General features: G+C 50.9%; 1 protein-coding gene across 2 annotated transcripts in view; it reads right to left on the bottom strand.

Moving 5' to 3' along the window:
- Window positions 1–21471, bottom strand: part of ZBTB16 (zinc finger and BTB domain containing 16) — a 187269-nt gene that overhangs the window by 165399 nt on the left and 399 nt on the right. Inside the window, exons 1-2 of one of the 2 annotated variants that reach the window (XM_066245052.1) lie at window positions 21122–21442; window positions 16760–18117 (exon numbers count right to left, since the gene is read on the bottom strand). In XM_066245052.1, coding sequence (XP_066101149.1) covers window positions 16760–18027 — 1268 coding nt within the window. In that variant the 5' untranslated portion in view covers window positions 18028–18117; window positions 21122–21442. Of the gene's footprint in view, window positions 1–16759; window positions 18118–21121; window positions 21443–21471 lie in introns of those variants that run through there. The other variant, XM_066245062.1, reaches the window with a different exon arrangement.

Genomic DNA, 21471 nt, shown 5'->3' with positions numbered 1-21471 from the left:
TAATGATAATAACAACATGGCTGGCAATCTCTGGCAGCAGTCAGAGAACCAAGAACAAGGAAAATAACCTCAGAGCACAGGAAGGAAACAACAGAAGGCAGATACTCAGAAGATGTTATTAAAATAAGTATAACTTCCTAAACAATGGAGGTAAGAGTCTGCTTCTTCAGATTGGTCAAACCTACCTGGTGATATCACTGCCTATAATCACCCTGATGTGATCAGATCAAACAGTGATATGAAATTTATGTATCTGGAAAGATCTAACGGAGGGCTTTGAGAATGGTGAGGGACTGAGATCACGGGTTAGGAGGAACCACGGCCCAAATAGGGAATACACGTAGCTTCCTTAAACCATCTCAAGGGCCATGGCCCAGAGTCTCTGAGACTCTAGAGAGAATTCACGGGGAGGAGGGGGGGCATTAAGAACTCTCAAGAAATAGAATTAGCTGCTCAGCAAACACTGACATCCATGACCTTGGCTGTTAACCAAGCAGAAGCTAGGTGGCACAGAGCCCATGAGAGCCTCAGATTGAGGCTGGCCACAAAAGTCCCTTCTCATCCACCATCCATCACAATAGGGCAACACCGAAAGCCAGAGTGCTGGCCCACCACCCCTAAAAGGCAGGGGTCACAGCACTGCGGCTCACCTGTTCATTCTACAAGGGCCGAGAGCAAGAAGGATGGAAGGAAAAAGCACAATAGATTTTCTACAGCCACTCCCTGGACCCCAGTGCTGGGATATCAGAAAAGTTGGCGCGGTGCTGACGTTCTGGGACAGGGGCTTCTCGTCAAGACCCAAAGTACCCAAAACCAATTTCTGAAAGCTGTCCTCCAGGGACCAGTGGGTGTCAAGCAGAGAAGGAGGACGTCTCCACTGCCTTTGAATCTCAACTGACGTTTAGGAATTGTTTGTTTTAGGTTGTTTGGGGTTAAGGGTGGTAGTGGGTGCCAAGCAAAACTGTCCCCCTTTCAGCTTCTCTTTTTTTAAAGAAAGACAAAGAAAAGAGAAAAACAAAACAACCAAACACCACAGCCCAAGCTGAGTCTGCGCTGTGGGCGGCCAACGCGAGTTTCCTTTATCCAACCACAAAAAGGCATCAGTGGAACCAGCGAGGGGCCCCAGAACGGCCTTTCCAAGCCAGGGCCTGCCACTCCGTTGAGGTTAGCAGTTAAGCAGGGGCCAGGAGCCACTCGGGCAAACAGACCGAGCTCCCCGTTACACAACGCCGGCCTTATCTCCCTGTGCCACTGTCAGTTTGCAGTCATTGCACAGTGCTACAACCACAGCCGAGACTGGCCCGAGGGAGATAGCTGGCTCACTGCTTGCTATCAGAGAGGCAAGAGGGTGTCTGGGACGGTTAGCCTGCATTCAGACATTCGCCTTTCTATTAAAAGACAGTCAGAGAGACAGGTAACAGTCCGACTGGCCAGCTTCACAATGTCACTTCCTTTGAACCTGATGGCTAGAGCCCCTCTCCCCAGTCCATCTCCCTCTCCCAGGCCCTACTACCAACGAGAAGAGATGACAAGGTCCACTTCATGTCATTTCATTAATCTTGGTAGAAGCCCTGGCTGGGTTGCCCAGTAGATAGAGCATCATCCCAGTGCACCGAGATCACAGGTTCAATCCCTGGTCAGGGCACATATGAGAAGCAACCAATGAGGGCATAACTAAATAGAACAACTAAGTGAAACAACGAGTTGATGGTTCTCTCTCTCCTCCTCTTTCTCTTCCTCTCTCCCTCCACCCCTTCTTCCTCTCTCCTACTTCCTTTCTCATTCTCAAATCAATGGGGAAAAAATGTCTTAGTGGAGTGGCAGGTACAAGACATGGGAAGAGGAACTCCTCTTCAGACAGACTCTGGAAGGCAGGCAAGGAGCAGGGCAGCAGGATAGGCTGAATGGACAATGTCAATGTGGAGAGCTCTGATGTCCCTTCTCAAACTCCTTCAAAGTCTCCCAACTGCCCCAGAATAAAGTCCAAAAACTAAAAACAGTTATAATTCTTGAGCAACAACCTTGTTCCAGGCACGGAGCAGGATGTACTGAACGCACGATATGAAATCCTCAAGCTATCCCAATCGCCCCACTTCAGGGATGAGGAAACCACGGGTCACGGCACTTGAGGCACGCAGCCAAGGTCACGCAGTCTGCCGGTGGCCATAGGAGAACCTGCCCATGGCTTTCCCACTTCTCCCTGCTGCCCTCTCTCCTTCCCAGCCTGGCATCTGTGGCCCCTCCATCTGACCCCATCCTGCCATGCCGGCACTAATAACCCTCATTCCAGTCAAAGGAAGTCCCTGCCTGATCACCACTGCATAATTTTCATAGCGTTGCTCACTAAATCCCCCCCCCCCCAGAAAAGCCCACGGGCAGAGGCTCTGGTTGTCTTGCTCATCGCAGGATTTCCGGGTCCCAGCACACAGTAAGTGCTAAACAAAAAGTTTTAATTGAAGAGGAATCCTCCAGATGGAAGGAACTTCATGTCTGAGTTTCCTTGTGCTTTTTCTGCATATCTACCAGGAACGTCCCGTTTCCTACTTTCTATCAGAGTAGCAACATACACGTGTACATTTTTAAGTATTTTAACTTCTCTGTTCAAATGAGGAGGGCTCATCATTGGGGGTTTGTATCTTAAACCCCTTAATATAGTGTATTGCCAATAAATCTAAGGACTCAGGGGACACTTGCCTACTAAGCAGTAGGCAGGTTAGTGAGTCTCCCCAAGAGGTAAGTCACCTTGTCAAAATCCAACCAGCACCCCTCATCCAGAGACTTGAAAACTGCTCTCAGGTCAAATTCTATTCTTACCTCCATCTTCGTGGAAGTGGGAGCAGACCTGGGCAGTCATAGGCAAGTTTGTGAAGGAGGAATAAAAGTAGGCAGGGACTGAGAGACATGGGTTCTAGTCCTGGTTTTGCCACTAGCTTGCTGTGTGACCTTGGGCAAATCATAGAGCCTCTCAGGACCTTCACTTATTCCCTCCTACATGAGCATGTTGAAATAAACCACTTTATGGGCCCTTCCAGATTTAACATTCTAAGGTCTCAGTCACCTTGAGACCCCGCACCTGCCCTGGAGATGGCAAACAGTAAGTGCCTTCCTCAACAAGCAGCCAGAAGAGGGATGAAGGGCCTTCAGATCCCCCCTCATGCTATTCCTCAGCCCCCCAGACCTTTGCTAGTGGATAAGCCAGCTGGACCCTCTCATTAGGAAGGATGGCAGCCATGATTTGACTATGGATCTGACGTAAATAAAAGGGAGAAAGCAGATACTGAAATGGATTTTCAATAAACAAGCTCCTTCCCGTGAAACCTGAATTTTTCCAACATACATAGATATACTTTCACAGATCCAGTTTAGGAGCATTCAAATTAGCACAACCTGGTCTCATATACTGTGCAAAACACATAGTAAGCATTTTGCTTTTATTTATGTCATCAATGGTTTCAATGAGGATGACTCATCCTTCCTCTTTAACACTCTGTTCTAATATGGTTTACTATAAATAATGTAGAGAGAGTGAGAGAGAGGGGGAGAGAGAAGGAAAGAGAGGGAGAGGGGGAGACTCCTGAGTGACCAAGCTCGAGGCGCTACACAGCCAGGTCACAAACACCCAGGTCTGGCAGACACCCCAAGGCGGAGCAGCGCGGCTGGCAACCTGGGGGTGGTTACCATCAAGAGGAAAGGCAAACATTGTTTACTCTGCTCTCTAGGGGTTCAGGGTCTAATCCACTCTGAGGATGTGCCAGGTGCCAGGCTTGATTTTAACACAGGAACTCCTTTAACCTTCCAGAACTTTCCCAAGAGATAGAGGCCACTGTACCCCCCCCCCATGCCTACCCCTTTAGAGTCTGTGTGTCAGACTTCAATCTATGCTTTCTGATCCCAAGCTACATCTACTGGTGGTCTAGATTTCTTTAATAACAGAAATGCCCCCTCGGCACTCCAAACTCACAGGAAGCCAAACCATAAATACAAAAACATATCAGCCATAAGAAGAGTCTGCTCTGGGACCAGACCATCGGTAGCAGCAGCTCCTTCCAATCTGAGCCGCTGGAAATCACCAGTTCCTTGGCTTTGCCCACCTCCCACCTAAGAAGCGAGGCCAATATTCACCGTGGGGCTGAGCTGACAAGTCCTCCACACATTCTTTCCAGAATCTACCCTCAGAGTTAGACGCAGTCACCCAATGTCATCACTCTCTATATTCACCAGATTTGGCATCGAATCATTTTGACCATTTTGAACAGCCAAATCTACCCTCCCCAAGGACAGAGTAAGAAGAATGTGGCACAGACTTTGGAAAGGATTCTGAAAGATTTCCTAAATGTTTGGGGCTGTGGCCACATCACAGGATTAAGGGATCACTTATTAGCCACGGAGGCTTCTTTAGAACAGCCGTAGCACTTCACAAATGAAGACCTTTATATCCATGATGCACTTACATTATTAGTCTATTGTTTCATCTGCTGGCTGCTAGTACGGGGTTAGTTCTGCTATCAATGTAGCAATGCCCCAAACAGAAGATTTTACTGGTTTCTGTCACAGTTTCTCCCCTGAGTTAAAATAATGGGCTTCTACGGTCCTTGTTTCATAGCTTAACAGTGCCCGCTTACAAAGAACCTTCACTGTGCTATGCACTTTATACACGTTTGATTCACATAACCACCTTAAAAGGTGTTGCCCTATTTCTTTTACAGAACAAGGAAATAGGCTCAGAAAGGCTAAGTGACTTGTTCAAAGGCACAGAGCAAATTCTAGAGCCTGGGTTTTCATCCAGGAAGCCTCACTTTAAAGCCCTCTTCTTATCACTCCACACACACTGTCCCTAGAAAACACCACCTCCCAGGAAGCCTGTTCCTTAAGGGCACTCCCCCTCCCAAACAATTCCTGGGCTGTAATTCACTATCTGCAGCATCTCATGGACTTTGGGCTCGCTGTTTCAACTTCCCGGTAAGTCCGCTTCAGTAGATACCCCTGCTCTCAATAGCACCCTCCGTGATCTGCAAACATTAGCAGGACATCAAAACAAAGCTATCAGTTGTGTTCCCAGCCTGAGCAGCCTGTCCCAACTCTTTTGTTTGATTCTCAGACAGCTTATTGACTAGGTGATGGGGTCAGAAGTTTTCTTTTTCACCTCGCCCCTTCCAGAACCAGGCACTCTACTTAAAGAAGCAAATTCAGGGCAGATGGGAACTGTCTACCCATGTAAGATTTCAGGGTTTACATGTTTTCAGGAAGCACCAATTATTTTCTTACCAGCCAACAACTTGTGGGAGTGAGAGAGAATGGAGGGAGAAAGAGATCGGAACTAAAGGAGCAAAGATTACCTACACCCTTTCCCCCTGTCCTATTAACACGGGCCTCCGCAACCCGCTCCATGAGCCATTCTCAGACTCCGCATGTCCGCATGAGGGAGGGGAGAAGGAGGTGAGAGCAGGAAGCTGAAAGACTGTGTGATAAACACAGCTGCTGTGTTTTATGAGATACCTGTTTTCTTCTACCAGGTGCTTTCACACATCTCCACCCCAATCTGGGAGGGGGTGTCCTGTGTCTCCACCTGGTCCCTCCTTCCTAACGCACCACCCCTCGCCCTGACCCCAACAGTTTATCTTTGCATATTGGAAAACGGGCGTTTATCAAGTCATCTATTCCTCATAGATTGTTAAACAGACCACAGGGGTTATCAGTGGAGTTGATACAGAAAGATAAACAGCAACCTCTTATACAAATAGCACTGAGAATGTGGGACTGGACACAGAACAAAATCAGAATTTAGAATATGAATCTTCATGTTTTTTCTTGATCTCAAGCCTGGAAAACCTGCAGGACCCTGGAGAAGATCCTCCGGGTAGGTTTTCCTCTTCCTTTCTTACAGCGAGGGGCAGGTGTGCACCTACGTCTGACCTGCTTTGCAAAGAAGAGTGTGGCTTTCATGTCTGCGTTTAATATGCCTCTTTTCTGTTATGACGAGATTTTCCTCTTCGCAACAGCCATTTCATTTTTTTCTGGTGTCTCAAGCCCACTGGAATGTGCTTTGTTCCAAAAAGGATAAAAAGGTATTCTCCAAATTGGGAGTAGGGGTCAGAGGGCAGTAGCAGAAAAAAAAGGAAAAAGGAAAAAAAACTCCATGGAAGGCCAGGAGCTCTGGGTTCCGAGACACAGTCCACGTGCCCAGGAGATGATGCCGTCCTGGGCTCTGCAGGTCTGCCTCTGCCCAGAGAGGAGCAGGACCAGGTGGCGTCGGTTCAAACTCTCCTCATTCTTCTAAGGGTAAACTCACATCAAGAAGCAAGAGGTGAGTGGCTTCTAAGTGACAAAAGAAGCACCCAAAGGGACAGAGCAAGCTGCTTCTCACCCCAGGCTGCAGGCTGGGGAGGAGGGAAATGGGAGAATGACAGAACCCAGGGCTGATGAGAATGAAGGACTGAATGGAATAGGCTAATTTACACAGGAAGTGAGCACTTACCAGACCCTTCATCTCAACACACAAAACCCTCCGCCGTATCTGGAAGCAATTACACCCAGTTAACATGATATGCTCGCCACTAAAATTAACTGCAAACAGAAATATTTTTCACTTTTGCAACAGGGGATGCCAAGGCTTGGCCTCTCCCCGCCAGCCACCCTCCCGTGCCCCACTGAACCGAAGGCTGAGGAATACTTAGCAGCTACTCGGCTGAAAAAAAAACAAAAACCACTCTTGAGGCTGTCAGGACACACAAAGTAAAGGGTGGATAATTATGAAGAGGGGAGAGAGGGAGACGCGGCAATGCAAACCACCGTGCTGAACCTTGCGGGAAGGAGCCCGGCACATGGGCCCTCAGCGGGTCTGCGGCGCTCCGAAGTCCAGCCCTGGTTTTCCACACTTGACGTCAAAGGGAGGAAAAATGTTTTTAGAGTCACCTGATTTAGCAGCCACCCCACACTGTGTTTAAGGACCATTTTTATCCCTCCTGCCAAGGGGACGGGGTGGGGGTATATACAGGGAGACAGACTCACAAATGGTAGCAGATCCTTAATTTAGCAGAGCATTTACAGGGGACAACTGTCATGATTTAGCTTTGGCATCAGACGCTTCCAACCCCTACGCCCTAATGCCTTCCAACAGCTTTCACCTGCTGTTTAACTGAGATGGGCACAGTTTTCCACGCAGAGGGTGAAGATGGGGCTGGAGGAGGTGGGAACCCGCCTCCCTGCGTGTACCCTGAAACGGGCCGGTGTCCCGGTCTCCAAAACTCCGGGTCCAGCTGCCTCGACTCACTGTCCTCTCCCTCTGTGCCCAACCCCACAATCAGATAAGAATTTTTATCCCCCTGAACTACTGTCAAGGACACCATAAATACTGGGCACAAACGAATAGCTTTGTTTTAACGTTCCCAAAGGAGGCCGTCATCTCCAAATCCCGTCCCCCACAGGCCCACCTTTCAGGGCCGCACTCGGCAACGCTTCGCCTGGAAGTGCAGTTCAGTCCTTTGTCACCAGGGGCCTTTAAAACGACAGTGGTGGCGGCGGCAGCAGCAAAAGTAACGCATTCGTTTGCCAGACAGTGCACAAGCATCTCTCCTCAAAAAGAGGGAGGCAAAAGCCCCTCCACCCCCTGGAATAAGGTCAAAAGCACTGCTGTTCTCTGCAAAATTCACATTTAGAACATTATTCACAGGCTAAAAAGAGAAAAAGAAAAAAGAAACAATTTAAGTAGCCTTTCTTCAACAAGTCCAAGGCCGTGGTGAGGAAAACAATGGTCTCAATAAGTTAAACGGAAAGAAAGTGTTGTGTCACACTTTCCAATTGTTTTTAAAAACAAGTTTATGATGAGAAAGAAAGAAACGCACACATCCCTTCAGACACTATAGCCTGACACCGCACAGCATGCCTGACCCTGGGCTGTACATCGCCACCCCACAGAGAGTAACACAGCGACGTGACGAAGTCGAGGCCATTAACCTCCTCTCTCAGATGAGAAAGCGGCTGCTTGGGAATCTCGCCACAGGCACGGAGCTTCCGAGACGCAGAGGATGAAGTCACACACAGGTTCAACTGTGGACGCAGCCTTCCCCGGCTTCCCACCATTCTGCAACCAACAACCCCCCTCCAAAAAATTTTGAAGATGCAGGAATGCAAAAGCAAGTAAATAATTACCCCCAATCACCCCTCCCCGAGACAAACCCTGTTAGTATGTGGACGTCTCTCGTGCCCTGAGACTCCGCGCACACATCTAAGCCACGACCCTCAGCTCGGTCACCGCACAGCTGTCCGGGCATGGAAACAGTTAAGTCGCCCTCAGTGAATAAATCAAAAGTTCAAGGCTGCAACATACCACAGTGATTCCCTCTTTACATATGACAAGAACCAGAGAGAGGCTGAAATCCCAAGCATCCTGAGCAGGGTCTCCCCGGCCTGCACAGGTTACACTGCCAGGGTCAGGGCCGTGGACCTTTAGCGGCAACATTCATTTCCTGAACAGGACAAGTTCTCCTGGCCATAAAGCTAATAGGAACTTCCTCGCACGGCGAGCTCCGGCTGACAGGGCTACTTGTCACTGGCCACGCAGGAGGAGAGCACTGGTTCCCATTAGTGGATTATGATGCCAGGTGCTACTAATAAGGTACCTCGGCAAGAAACAAGAGACTGCTAAGTTGTCTCTCCAACTCTGGAAGTAATCAGGCCTGGGCTTCGGGGTTGGGGAGGGACCTCACTTAAAGAAGGGTGGGAGGAGTGGGTAGTTGAGCCTCGATAGACCCCAGCAGCATCTAACCTGCAAAAGGGCTCAAATCAATGTATCTCAAACACTCCCTCTGCATTTCCCCCAACTACCAGAAGAGACTCCCCCAAATTAACACTAATAATATTTCCCCCAGCCCTCCAGGCCTGATGGGTCACCACGGGCCCTTATAGTCAGTCACATCTGCTTCTCACTATGGTGAAGAGAGTTGTGCCAACAGGCCTAACGACTTTAAGATCACAACGCTCTGCTAATCCACTTAGAGACCAACGCCAGGCAAGGGTGACCGGGCTCAGAGAGCAACTCCCTTGTCAGGCCGGGGTCACAAGAGAAGCGGGAAGCAGGGAGGCCACTTCCCATATGGGTCCCTGTGGTGTGCTTCATGTTACACGGCACCGCATTTACACGTATAAATAACCACAGAGAGGGCCGAGGGGCCAGCCTCACCTCACAGGAGAGGAGGCTGACATTCAGACAGGTGGCAGCGTGCGCCCTAGTTCACAACATAGCTCTCTTATTCAAAGTGGATCTAACGCAGCCTACGTTAGATAGGCTGCACTACCTACCTTCAGCCCCACAAAGACAATGGTCCGGTGGTACACCTGTCTTGTTCTTGGCATGCCTCATGGTGTTGCTTTGTTTGTGTGTATAAGTCCTTTTTCATTGTTTCGGTGTGCTGGGGGAGAGGGGATCTAAATGGCCCCAAAGCGGGGAAAACTCTAGAAACCACTTCCAACAGGCCCACAATTCTCCTCTTCATCAAAATGTCTGTGATCAAGTCCAACAATTTCACCAGGAATGCCCCACTGTCTTGGGAAGGTCTTTCTCTTATCTAACTTGGACTCTCCCTACTGCAAATTGAACAGTCTGTCCCTGCTGAAGAGCATCACACCTTGAGGCCTGAATCAAACCTGGGCTAGGAATTTAGATTTAAGAAGGTTTTTGCAAGTCTTTAGCCAAAGTTTCCATGTGACAATAACATACACCAGACTCCCCCTCACCCCTGGCGGATGCAGAGCTAGGCCTCACGTAGGCAAAACCCAGCCATGGTTTTCCCAGGAAGAGCACACTGTTGCTTCTAAGGCGAAATGGCAGAAAGGGGAATTTCTGTTTAGGCTGGGATAAAATTAACAGTGTAGAATTTTTTTGTAATTTTTTATCCCCCCCCCCCAACTTATTTTAGTCATCATAGAAGGCCTCTATGGCTAGGAGCTGGTCTCTCCATGCAGGTAAGAGATAATGGGGCAGATGCAGTCCTCCTCAGACCCACTGAACCCCGACCGCGAAGGCCTGAGCCCTTCTCAGTAAGCGGCACCTTCGCCGCTTTCCACCTCTCCAGCCACCAGGGAAAACTGGGCCAGAGCAGGCCAAGCAATGATCCTCCTGGTCCCCAGCTACAGGGAACACGAGGGGGCCCTTCCTGCGTCCCACCCTCTGATCCCACTAGGGGACACAAGTCCAAGCAGGACGATACAGTAAGAAGAGTGAACATGGGGCCAGAAGACCAGGGCACAAACCTCGGTGTCGCCCGTGACTGTCTGCCATGGACAAGACCATTGACCTCTAGTGCTTCCCTCTGCCCACCTGGAATGCAAAACTAATATCCACCTTACAGGGCGGCTAGAGTATTTGGGAAGATTCTGACGACAGATGCACTTAGCCCAGCACCTACTATGTATCAAACACTCACAACAGCGTTTGCTGAATCCAGCCTCAGAAGCTTATTGCACTGGGGCGGGAGAGGGAAGGGGCTGGAATGTCCAGCACTCACAAACCCGGCATTCCCTCAGTACGTGGGGTCAGTGCTCCTCAGCTCTGCCTCAACCACAGCAACCTGCTCACCTGGCCACGTGCACGAGCAGCAGGACACTGCATCCATGAGCCACCGGCTCACTTGGAAACTGCGATGGTGGAGAGCGGCCCAGCTAAATTTAAATGAGGACTGAATGACTCATCAGGCTTCAGGTCAATGGGACAAAGAGTACCCTGGCCACCCAGGTACAAGCAATCAGCTTCTCAGAGAAAAAATGCCCGTTCTCACCATGTATCACAGCCCCAAACACACAGTGCCCCTGAGACAGCAGTTTTTACAACACTGTGTGAACCAATACGTCTGGGGCAAAGCAAAACCTGGACGAATACAAACACATTCTTCACGCTGCACTACTTACCAGTGTGCCCACTTCACGACAACGACAATAAAGATACAACAGCAAACACAGGTGGAGCACTCACCTCCTGACACCATTCCTTGCACTTAACAAATACTGACAACTTAATCCTTGTAACAAACCAAATAAGTAGTTATTATTCCCATTTTACAAACAGAACAAGCAGGCACAGAGAGGTCCAGTAATGTAACCATAGTCACACAGCTGGCAAGTGGTGAAATTGGGATTCTGAGCCAAATAGCCTCATCTGTACAAAATACACATTTACTGCGTATAAAACGTAGAGTCAGAGGTGGGGCAGTGGGAACGCCATGGTAAACAACTGCCTCTGAGTCAGGGCTCTCCCCTAACACCACTGACATGGGACTGACTGAGACAACCTTTTGTTATTATGGAAAATTCAGCAACCTTCCACTGGACAAATGGAGACATGTCTGTACTCATGCAGCAAGACTCTGACGTCTCACACTCGGGCTTTCAGTTGGACTTGTTTTGAAATCATCAATTGAAAATATTAAAGTAACTGGAAATTTTTTTCTCCTGAATTAACAACAAATTGAAGACTTCTGAATAGAGTTTGATTTTAACAGCGTAGAATAATCATTGTCTTAAAGATCATACACAGTGTTCCTAGAACAAGCAGGAGGGAAGAATGCGGCAGATCTGACACTTCCATACCCACCCCCCTCCCCCACAATGAACCGATGGTGGCAGCGGATCAAAATGGGACTCCTCACAGCAACAGGAGGGCATGCTACCTTCCTCCACGGAAACAAATAAGTCATCATCAAAATCTCCCAGAGTTCAGCTTAAATCCCAGATGGTTCAGTAACCCTAAGCACATCACAGGCAGATTCAAATCTCATGGACCCCCTAGTCTAGCTGGAGTCCAGAATTCAAAAACAGCAAAATTTAATTAACCAAAAGGACGTCATGAAGTTGAAAGTGGGTGCACACGTGGTAGAAGAATTTTCTAAAGACTTCAACAACCCAGAAACAATCTGTCCAAGTGCCTAAGTTTACAAATGAAGAAATGAAAGCTCGGCTCAAGATAAAAGGGACTGACAAGGGTGACCAAAGCTAAAAACAAACAAACAACAACAATAACAACAAAAAAACAAACACACAGAGCTGGGTCTTTACATGCAGGTCTGGCCTCTGCCAAAGCTGGCACACCTTCCCAAAGCCTCTGCCATCTTCCTAGCTCTACAACCAATGCCCTCTCAAAAAGACTAGATTTCTAGGAGCCCGAGAGGTTATAAACTGAAGTCATTCATCACCCCCCAAAAGGATACTTCCTGGAAACAGAAATGGATTCAGAAAGGATTTGGGCAAATCTGTGAATGACAGAACAGCCATAAATAGCTACCAAGAGAAGCTGGGCGCCACCTGACCTTTAGGATTGACGTCAAGGAAGATAGCTGTAGCCTCCTATGGTGGCATCTCAGGGAGCGGGGTTGGCAACCAAAGACTAGGTCAGATGGATCTGACCCAAAGTGGCAATGCACTTGTTCTTATATGGCCTGGCGCAGAGCACTCAGGGCTGTGAGTTAGAAGGCAAGCTGAACTTTTGGTCCTATCCATTTATAGTTATGTGACCTTGGGCGAGTCACTTATTGGCTCCGAAGCTCATTTTCCTCATCTGTAAATTGGGGCTGAGAATGGCCCACAATCCCTTATCCAGAACCCCAGGGTGCTTCAGAAATCCAGACTGTTCAGATTTTTAGAAAGGAGCTATGAGGCTGATAGTGTTTGCCCAGTCCCAGAGGAGTCTAAGGAAGCACTCTGTAATCAAACACATTAATATTTTTTTGCAGCAAAACATATGAATATTCAAAATAGGATAAATATAGCCTCACAGCAGCTCAGATCAGGTTTTGCCACTAAATGGAGTTTGCTGCAAATGTACACAGAACCCATCAGCTTTCAGAGCTTTTCAGACTTTGTAATCACAGATCTGGAATGATGGACCTACATCCCCTTTGGGGAGGATGTGAGGTTAAGAAAGATAAAGCCATTAAAGATGCTTGGCAAAGGAGAAAGTACTACAGTGGGGGTGCATTATTAATATTACTGCTGTTGCTTATCATTATTTCACAGAATTCTCTCTTCCAAAAAGATAATGATTTGACTTCAGAGGTGCCTAAAGCTGGTAGAATCATGAAAAGGGACCAAGCATTCAGGACTTCTGAGCTCCCCAAAACGGCCAAAGCCAAGGTCAATAGCTATTGACCCTCTTCACGGTCAACCACTGAAAAGAGAGCAGCTGGCCACCAGAGAGAGACCAAGGCAAAGGTCCAGGCAGAACTCTGACATCTCAACTACACAGCTCAGGCACCCTAGAGCTGGATCTGGGGAGCTGGCTGAGACCACTCCTCGTGGTTCCTGAACATGCCTGCATGAACCAGGCAAGAAGTCCTACTTTGTGTGTGCAGGACTCACACTGTAGGTGCTCCAACAGCTTGTCTGTAGAATATCAGAGCTCTGAGGAAACCAGACCCCACTTTGACCATGCAGGACTGGATTCAGAAACAATATTGTGACCAAGCTGCATGAGCCGGGGGAGACTGACGGCTGTAAAAGAGGACTCTGTTCTCACTGAAGCCAACGGTTCCTTGTGATCTTACCACACATGTGTGTGACTGTGAGAATGAGAAGGTATGCCTGGCCCACTTGAGAAGGTTCCTAGAGCAGATCCAGACAAGCCTACATGCAGAACTGCTTCAGCCTTTCAGACAGAGAAGAAGAAAGAAGAGAAACTGAGCCTAGAGAAAGAGAGTCCAGTCTTCCTGAAGTTCCCTCTCTCTGTCATTATCTTCTGTAAGGTGCCTCCTAGGGGGTCCAGAGCCTGCCCCTCCTGCTGCCTGGAGAACCCTGTTAGCCAGGTCTTCTGACTGTTCTGACCTTCTGGATCCCTTAGGTGAGGAAGACCCATTTGATTTACTCAAGTAGTGTCTTTGTCCGGTCTTTCCATCAACCCATGGACATTGCTTTCACATCTCGCCATGTGCAAGGACCACAACTTCTCTAATTTTTATCCTAATTTTCTGTCAGGCCACGATGCCACTCTCTCACCAGCCTGGGGCCAAGTCATGAGGAAACCTACTGATGGGATTCCATGGCAAACTCTCCTTCCGATACCATCGCCAGAACTCTCTTCGTCTTTCTTCTCCGTGCCCTTCTCCTCCCCAGGAAGAAAGTGTAACTGCAGGTACTTAACCCTTTACCAACATTCTAGCCCATGTGCTTAAAAAAGAATAAAACCTATAGCCTATTATTTCATCACCATCACCATGGTTATGGTACGTAACAGCCAAGTCCACACACTCCTGATGTCAAAATCTCCCACTCTGTTGTTTTGTCTTGCCTTTTGTGTTTACTTGTAGTTGGAATGGGGGAGTGGGGTGGCAGAGAGCTGTGGGAAAGAGGGAAGTAGCACCTTAATCCGGGAGCTTTGAGGGAGAGGGAGAGGAAAAAGGCCTCCTACAAAGCGTGTCTGATCAGGAGCCAAGGGGCCGTCCGTCTGTGCAAGGGCCGAGCACGCGCAGGAACATTCTGTCCCTCCCGGTTTCCTTAGACCCTCACAGCTTCCCACCCAAGGCCCTGCCCCAGCTCTGGTTTCCTGGGCTGCAGCACTTACTTTCCACTCTCCATCAAAAGCACATTCTCTGTGTCAGCAGCCCCCAGCGTGACACCAAGGACTCAAGGACCAGCTCCTCACCATCAACAGTCCACAAGGACAGGGACACTTTCTGCAATGCCCCACGGCCATCACAACCCCAGGGGAAGGCAGCGCTGTGGACACTACACACGAGGACGCGGAGACAAGGAGGGTTATGCAGAAGCGAGGCCCAAACTGGATGGGGGACAGAAGGGCACACTGTTCACTTTCACAGTTCCTTAGTGCCATCACAGCTCTAGAGACTTCCTAATGAGACTGCATTAACCCATCACCACACCATGCCGCTACCTCCATTTTAAAAAGTGTAAAACAAAGCTCAGAAAGGTGATATGACAATCCTAAGTCCAGTTCCACCCCCCTCTGCTCTGTGTGGTAGCACACAACCAACCCTCAGTCCCTCCCCAGAGGCCCGAGGTCCCACAGAATGGGAACTCAGAACTGCTGGGAGGGTGCCATCTTTTGTAGCCTTCTCAGCTAAAGAGAAACAAACAGGACCTAAGGAGAGCCAGAAAACATGTTTACTTTCCACTGTAGCCCATTTCTGATAGTACGTTACTGAAATCATTCACAACCGGAAGAGATGGTAACCCTACCTGGTCAGAGTTTGGGGAGGGGGTTTTCTCTTTAGGAAAGTTTGAGCAAAAACACAATTTTCAGTTTATTGCCAAGAAAGAGGTTACAAGCATCAAGACACACCTTAGCAGCCGTTATTTTTCGCACCCACCGGAAATTTAAAAAATCGGCTACATTTAGCTCAGCAGCACTTTCCACAAGGTAAGTAAGTAACTTTCAGAGCCACAACATAGGCACTGTCGAGAGCCGGTTCCAGCTCAGCTTGGGGCAGTCAGACAAATCTCCAGCTGCTCCCCTCTCTGGCCCACAGCCCCTAGGTCACATCCCCTCCTACGCTATGAGAAATGGAGGAATGGGATAGACAGAGAGGTGTGCAAATGTGAAGAATCCTCCAAGGTCAGCCAAAGAGCAGGCAAGGGAGTTTACAGGGAAATGTCATCAGGATGACAGCAGAGACTGCATTTCTGAACACATTCCTCAGACCTAGGAACTAGAGGGCAAAATGATGGGCATGTCGTTATGACAGATGCAAGGGAACACCAAACCTGCTACTGGTTCCCTTCATATTCCCTCCACTTCTAATGAGTAATTTTGAAAATCCCTCTGCTCTATAGGCACACAGTCCTCCTCAGGACTGAACGAATCCAGGAGGCAGCAAAATGCAAGGGGGTTAGGATCTGAATTCGATTCCAGCCAGCTCTACTTCCTATGTTCTCTGTGATCTTGGTAAAAGATCTCAGTATCTTCCCATGTAAAAGAAGAACATCGCCTATCTCAAAGGTTGTCATAACAACAATGTGGCTCCACATAAAGCACTTAGCACTGAACCAGACACATCTTAAGAGCTCAGTGGATAGTTATTCCACAGAGAAGGAAACGGAAGCCAGAGGGAAGCCCACACTGGCCTAAAGTCACATTTAATTCAAGGCGAGCAGAGAGAGAATAAAGAGTTAGCCGGGAGGCTCCACTGCAAGATGCTCATACCCATCCTTCCCCCTTGCATTTAAATCAACTCCTTCTAAATGTGTTTTCAGGAACAGAAAATGAGAAGGGAGAGAGGAAGCCACGTTCCCAGTGATGAGTGTTCACCAGGAATGACGTGTGGAACCTGCAGCGCTCTCGAGGCCTAAGCAGCGCTGGCCCTTCCCATCCTCCTGAGCTGCAGACAGCCGGCCTTGGCAGACACCACTGATGGGGACCTGGACACCCGAAACCCACAGCATGGCTACATCCAGGCCGCGGGAGACCTTTGTCCTCAACCCCAATTCCTTTCGTCCCTCCCTTTATCAGTCACTCCAGGCAAAGGAGAAGAGACCCAATAGCAGAACGAGCAAATGGGAGCCCAACAGGAGAAAGAAGACAGAGCCCTGTGTACAGCTGGGCCCACAACTTCCCCAAAGCTTAGGAAAGTCCCTAGGACCCTCACCACATTTGAAAAGCATACCCCCAGTCCCAGGATTTCGAAAGAAATGTTTTGTTTACAAATAGCAGGGAGCACAGGCAAGCCGGGTCCCAAGACTCAGGAACAGTCAGGTATAAAGGCCGGGTGTCAGGGCCAGAAGTTTAGGCCAGGGTGTCAGGTGAGACTGGCAAGGGACCTACCTGTGCTGCTCGACAGCCTCGTTGTCAGGAAGCTCCACCCCACACACACTGCACTGCTCCCCGATGGTCCGGCTCTCCGACTTCATGCCCACGGCCAGCTCGCCCAGCTTGCTGAACAGCTCCCTCTGGATGAAGCCCTGTGGCAGCAGGCCCCCATAGGTGCTAAAGTCCATGGAGACGGCCAGAGTGGGCTGTACGTGGAGGCCGGAGGACACCGACGACGGCATGCTCAACACGGCATCAGCCTTGTGGTTGGGCAACACGGAGTAGATACCCAGATGTTTCTCAGCTGTGGGTGCCAGGTGCTCCAGTCGGCCTGGGGGGCCTTGGCCAGCCTCAGCAGGGGGTGGCATCTGCTCAGCGCTCTCCTCACGTCCATAGTGCAGCTCCCTAGCACTGGTGATGACACTGCTCCGAGTCGGGGTCCCAGGCCCCTCTTTGCCCCTTTCTTCAACCTTGTCCCCAATCCCACCTGAAACGCTGGACTCAGGTGCCACAGGGCTGTCCTGGCTGGGCACCTCATCCACCTGCATCATCTCTGTCTTTACCTCGGCCATGCCGAGGTGCCGCCCACCTCCAGCCATAGTCAGCTCCTCGGGCTCTGCCGGCGGCTGAAGGGTTCCCTGCAGGAGAGACTGTCCTATGGTCATCAAACTGTCCACAGCAGCCTTGGTAGGACTCATGGCTGAAAGACCGAATGAGGTGGACACAGATGGGTTCTGATCTGCCATGGGCCCAGGGAGGCTCTGGGCAGCCACGCTGGCATACCCACCCTCCTCGCTGGAATGCTTCGAGATGAAGATGTTCTTGAGGTACCGAGCCTTGCGGTCCTCTTCTTCCTCTGCCCCGCCATCTGCCATGGTGGCTTCCGTGTCATTGTCATCGGTGGCCTGGATGGTCTCTAGGATCTTCAGGCACTGCTCTTCCAGGTACTCAATCTCCAAGATCTCGGCTGCATACAGCAGGTCATCCAGGTCCTCCGCCTTGGCCTGCAAGGTGGCCGTGTACGCATACTCCAGAATTTGCTGGAAGGTCTTTGGCGAGAGGAAGTCCAGAGTGTAGTGCTGGCTGTTGCGGTGGAAGAGGATCTCAAACATCTTGCTTGTGCAGGCCAGGACGGTCCGGTGGGCGTGGAACTCCTGGCTGTCCACCATGATGACCACATCGCACAGAGTCCCGGCCAGCCGCATCTGGTTAGCCTTGCACAGTAGCCCCGTGGGGTGGCTGGGGTTCTGCAGCTGGATCATGCCCATCTTCGTCAGATCCATGGTGCTCCCCACGGCTCAGGCATGAGGCTCTCTTTCCTTCCTGACTCGGCGTGGTGGGGCAGGGTGAACTTCCTGGGCCAGTAGAGAGGGCTGGGGGGGGGGGGAGGCAAAAGAGACGACAGGACGAAAGGTAGATTAGACCGTGTTCCTAAAAGTAAGAATTAAAACAACACAACACAGCACCCACCCTCAGCCACCAAGAGAATCTTGGAAATTTCAATGGAGTAGAATGGGGCTTCCTAGAAATCTAGGAGTCTGCCTTTACAAACCCATGAATGAGAACAAAGAGAGATTTCTGCCATAACATATGCTTAATTCACTGTTAGATGAAGTAAAGTGAAAATTACAGTGCAGTCTTCTGAGTCTGGCTGAATGAGGGTAGGGTCCCGTGTGCAAGGCCAACATGCTATGAGGAGGCGTCCAGCACTTACTGAAAATTGTAACAACTGAACCCCTTCCTTTAGTCCATTTAAGCCCTCAATTTCATTCTCAACCCCTGTATAGCAAACTTAAAATTCAAAACAAAGGTTTTCTAAACCCCAGCTTCACTGTGGTAGCCCTAGATTAAGTCAAGCCCAGCTGGGGCTAGCAGCCAACAGTTAGGGCCCACAGAAATCTGTGGGCAAGGGCTCTCCTCCTCCAGACTTCTCACTGTCAGGCAATGTCTCCCTGGGCCTCTGCCTCTCCACTCTTCCCAGGCCTAAAAAGGACTGACAGACAGACCCCGGCCCCCTTTTTAGGCACTAACAGGAACACACACACACATAACCCACACACTGGTTTGGGTCACTTCCATCTGTAGGTGCCTCAAAATTATTGTATGTGTGATCCAAGATCTGAACTATCCATGTGCATACACACCAACCAGCAAGGGAGAGTGTGTTAACACATGGGTGCATACTTACACAAGACGCTGCACTTACCCCCTACCTACAAGTGCCCAGTGGACAGAAGGATCTATAAAACATAGGAATGCAGGTCACTGAGGACCTAAGAAGAGGGGTCGTAAGACATAAGCATCTTTACAGCCAAGAGTATACATGCTAGGTACATGAACTCCAAGTGCATCTCACGGGCTCCCAGAAATGGGCAATTCCTGTGTCCAAAAGTCACAACTGATGTTGGGCATGGCTCCTCCCGGGTGCTAGAAGTGATTTTGTCACCAGCATCTATGGTGTGAGTTACAAGCAGTATGAAGGGGAGATAGAGTTTGGGAGACAAAGGGCTTTCCCAGAGCTCTGTTTGGGAACAACAGTACTCTGGGACACCGGAACCATTTAAAGAGGGTTCGAAAGCCCTCACGGGCCCAAGTTCCTCTCAGCCTCTGCCTTACTGTGGCCAACACTGCAGTGAAATGAACAGGGAGTAAAGAAGAGCAAGGGTTCTCCCTCTTTCTCCCAATGCTAATCGTTTCTGCCCCCAGAAACAGCCCTGTGGCTCCAGAGCCACAAATCTCCTGCAAAAAGGGTTGGCAGTAGGTGAATCAAGACACTTCTGCTGCCCACTCTGGGGTGGGGACTGAGGCCATCAAGAGTGGAAAAGCCATTCACCCCTCATCTCCTCACTACGCGTTTTCCCCGCCAACTTTGGGGTTTCGGAGAACTAGAAGGCAGCAATCAAAAGAATGGAAGCTGGGCTACCTGAATTCCTTCCCAAAAGCAAGCTCCTAAGATCTTAAGAAAAATCAGGGTGCCCTCGATCTGCCCTCCGCGGGAACCCAACTCAGCTCCGGCAGTTCGGGCTGCAGCGCCCAGCCCGGCGGTGAGGGGGAACGCCTGCACTAACCCGCCCGAGCTCCGGGGATCAATCTCGCTCTTACACACACCCGGTTCCCAGCCACCCCCACGGAGACTTGGAGACGACTTCAGCCAACTTGGAGAAGCAACTTTTCCTGGGGAGCCAGGAGGCAAGAAGGAAAGAGAACTAGACTAGGAAAGAGGAAAAGCGAAAAAGAGATCCGGTGGAAAAGCTGGTGTCCGGCGGCTGGGCGCCTGGGCGGGAGCAGCGAGGAGGCAGACCCGCCACGCCGCGAAGGGGAAGCACAAAAGCCCCACCGAGAGTTGTGGGAGGAAAAGCGAGAAGGGATCTGCCAGGCCTCCCTCTCCGACCCTGGGCTGTGACCCCCGGGACGATAAGCCTGAGTCTCGGATGCGGGCGGGCGCCGCCAGCAGCCGGCGTGCCCAGCCCAGGCACCGGGCGTGCGTCCCGGGGAGCGGGCGAGGGAGTTGGTGTAGAGGGCGTCTGTGCGTTCCACTGGGTCCGCGGGCGGACGAGACCGTGCGCATTTGAGCGCCTGCGGCAGAGCTCCAGGGACCGTGCGAGCTAGCTGCCCGCGCGCCAGGGTGGGAACGGCAGCCCGAACGCATCAGGTGCAGAGCTGGGCACCCACCTAGTGCGGCCGGGAGCGCACAGCGAGCTCCGGCGTCACGGCCAGTCCTGCCGAGAGCCGAAGAGGGCTCGGAGCCCTGGAGACCCTCCGGAGCTCCGCCACGGCCGCCCCTCCCTCCTAAAGAGCGGGGATCAAGTCCAAGCAAGAAAAAAAGGGCCCCACCACGTTTTTCAAAGAAAAATAAAACCCAAACGAGTCCCAGTCCTGCTCTCCTCCGCCCCCCAGATCCACTTCTCAGATCCTCAGGTTCTAGCTTCCCAGCCTGCCCGCGAATAAACATACAAATAAACCACAATCCTGTCTCGCGGCCGCGCACCGGTCCGCATACACATGAGCACCCACCGGCTCCCGACTCCTCCGCCGGCCCCCGGAATACAAAGCCTGCCGATTCCCAACCCTCCACTCGCACTCTCAATCCCCGCAGACCACTCTGCCCCCACCTTTCACCCCAACCGTGCCCTGGAGTGGAAGCGTTGGGGTGGCAGCTGAGCCCAAGCTGACAGCCGGGGCTCCCTCTTTTAGCCGACCCCCAAACGGCAGTGGCGACTGCTGCAGCCGCAGGAAGGGAACAACCCGAATAAAATCAGACACAAGCCCAGCGGCCGAGTGGCCGAAGCGAACGCGCCCCGCAGACCTCTCCAACCCCGGGGCGCCTCGGCTTGCGGCTCTCGCTGTGCGGTGCGCTCCTCCCCGGCCCCCACTCACCGATGCCAAGCCGGGCGCTGTGGGGTGGGTGTGCGTGCCTCTTAGAAGGGGTGTGTGTGCCAGTGTCGGGGAGAGGTGTTGCTGGAGAACTGTTGCTCTCGGTATCACGGCTGCAGCGGCGGCATCGCCCAGCAGTTCGCAGTACCCGCTCTCATCGCCCTCAACTCCTCTCTGCTGCGAGGTTAGCAAATCACCACCGGCTTCGGCGCCTCCGCCGCGTCCCACGTCAACGCCAAGCCCCCTCCCCTGCGAGGCCCCGGCGCCTCTCCATCTTTAGTCCTGGCGGCGGAACCGGGCTCCCTGCCCACAGCTGCCCCCCTTCCCTCCCTCCTAACGCGCTGTCCCCAGGC

This window comes from Saccopteryx bilineata, chromosome 1 (genome assembly GCF_036850765.1).
Source record: "Saccopteryx bilineata isolate mSacBil1 chromosome 1, mSacBil1_pri_phased_curated, whole genome shotgun sequence".
NCBI classification, from domain to species: Eukaryota; Metazoa; Chordata; class Mammalia; order Chiroptera; family Emballonuridae; genus Saccopteryx; species Saccopteryx bilineata.
Note: the sequence above shows the minus strand (reverse complement) of the source record. Positions and strands in the feature narration are given on the sequence as shown.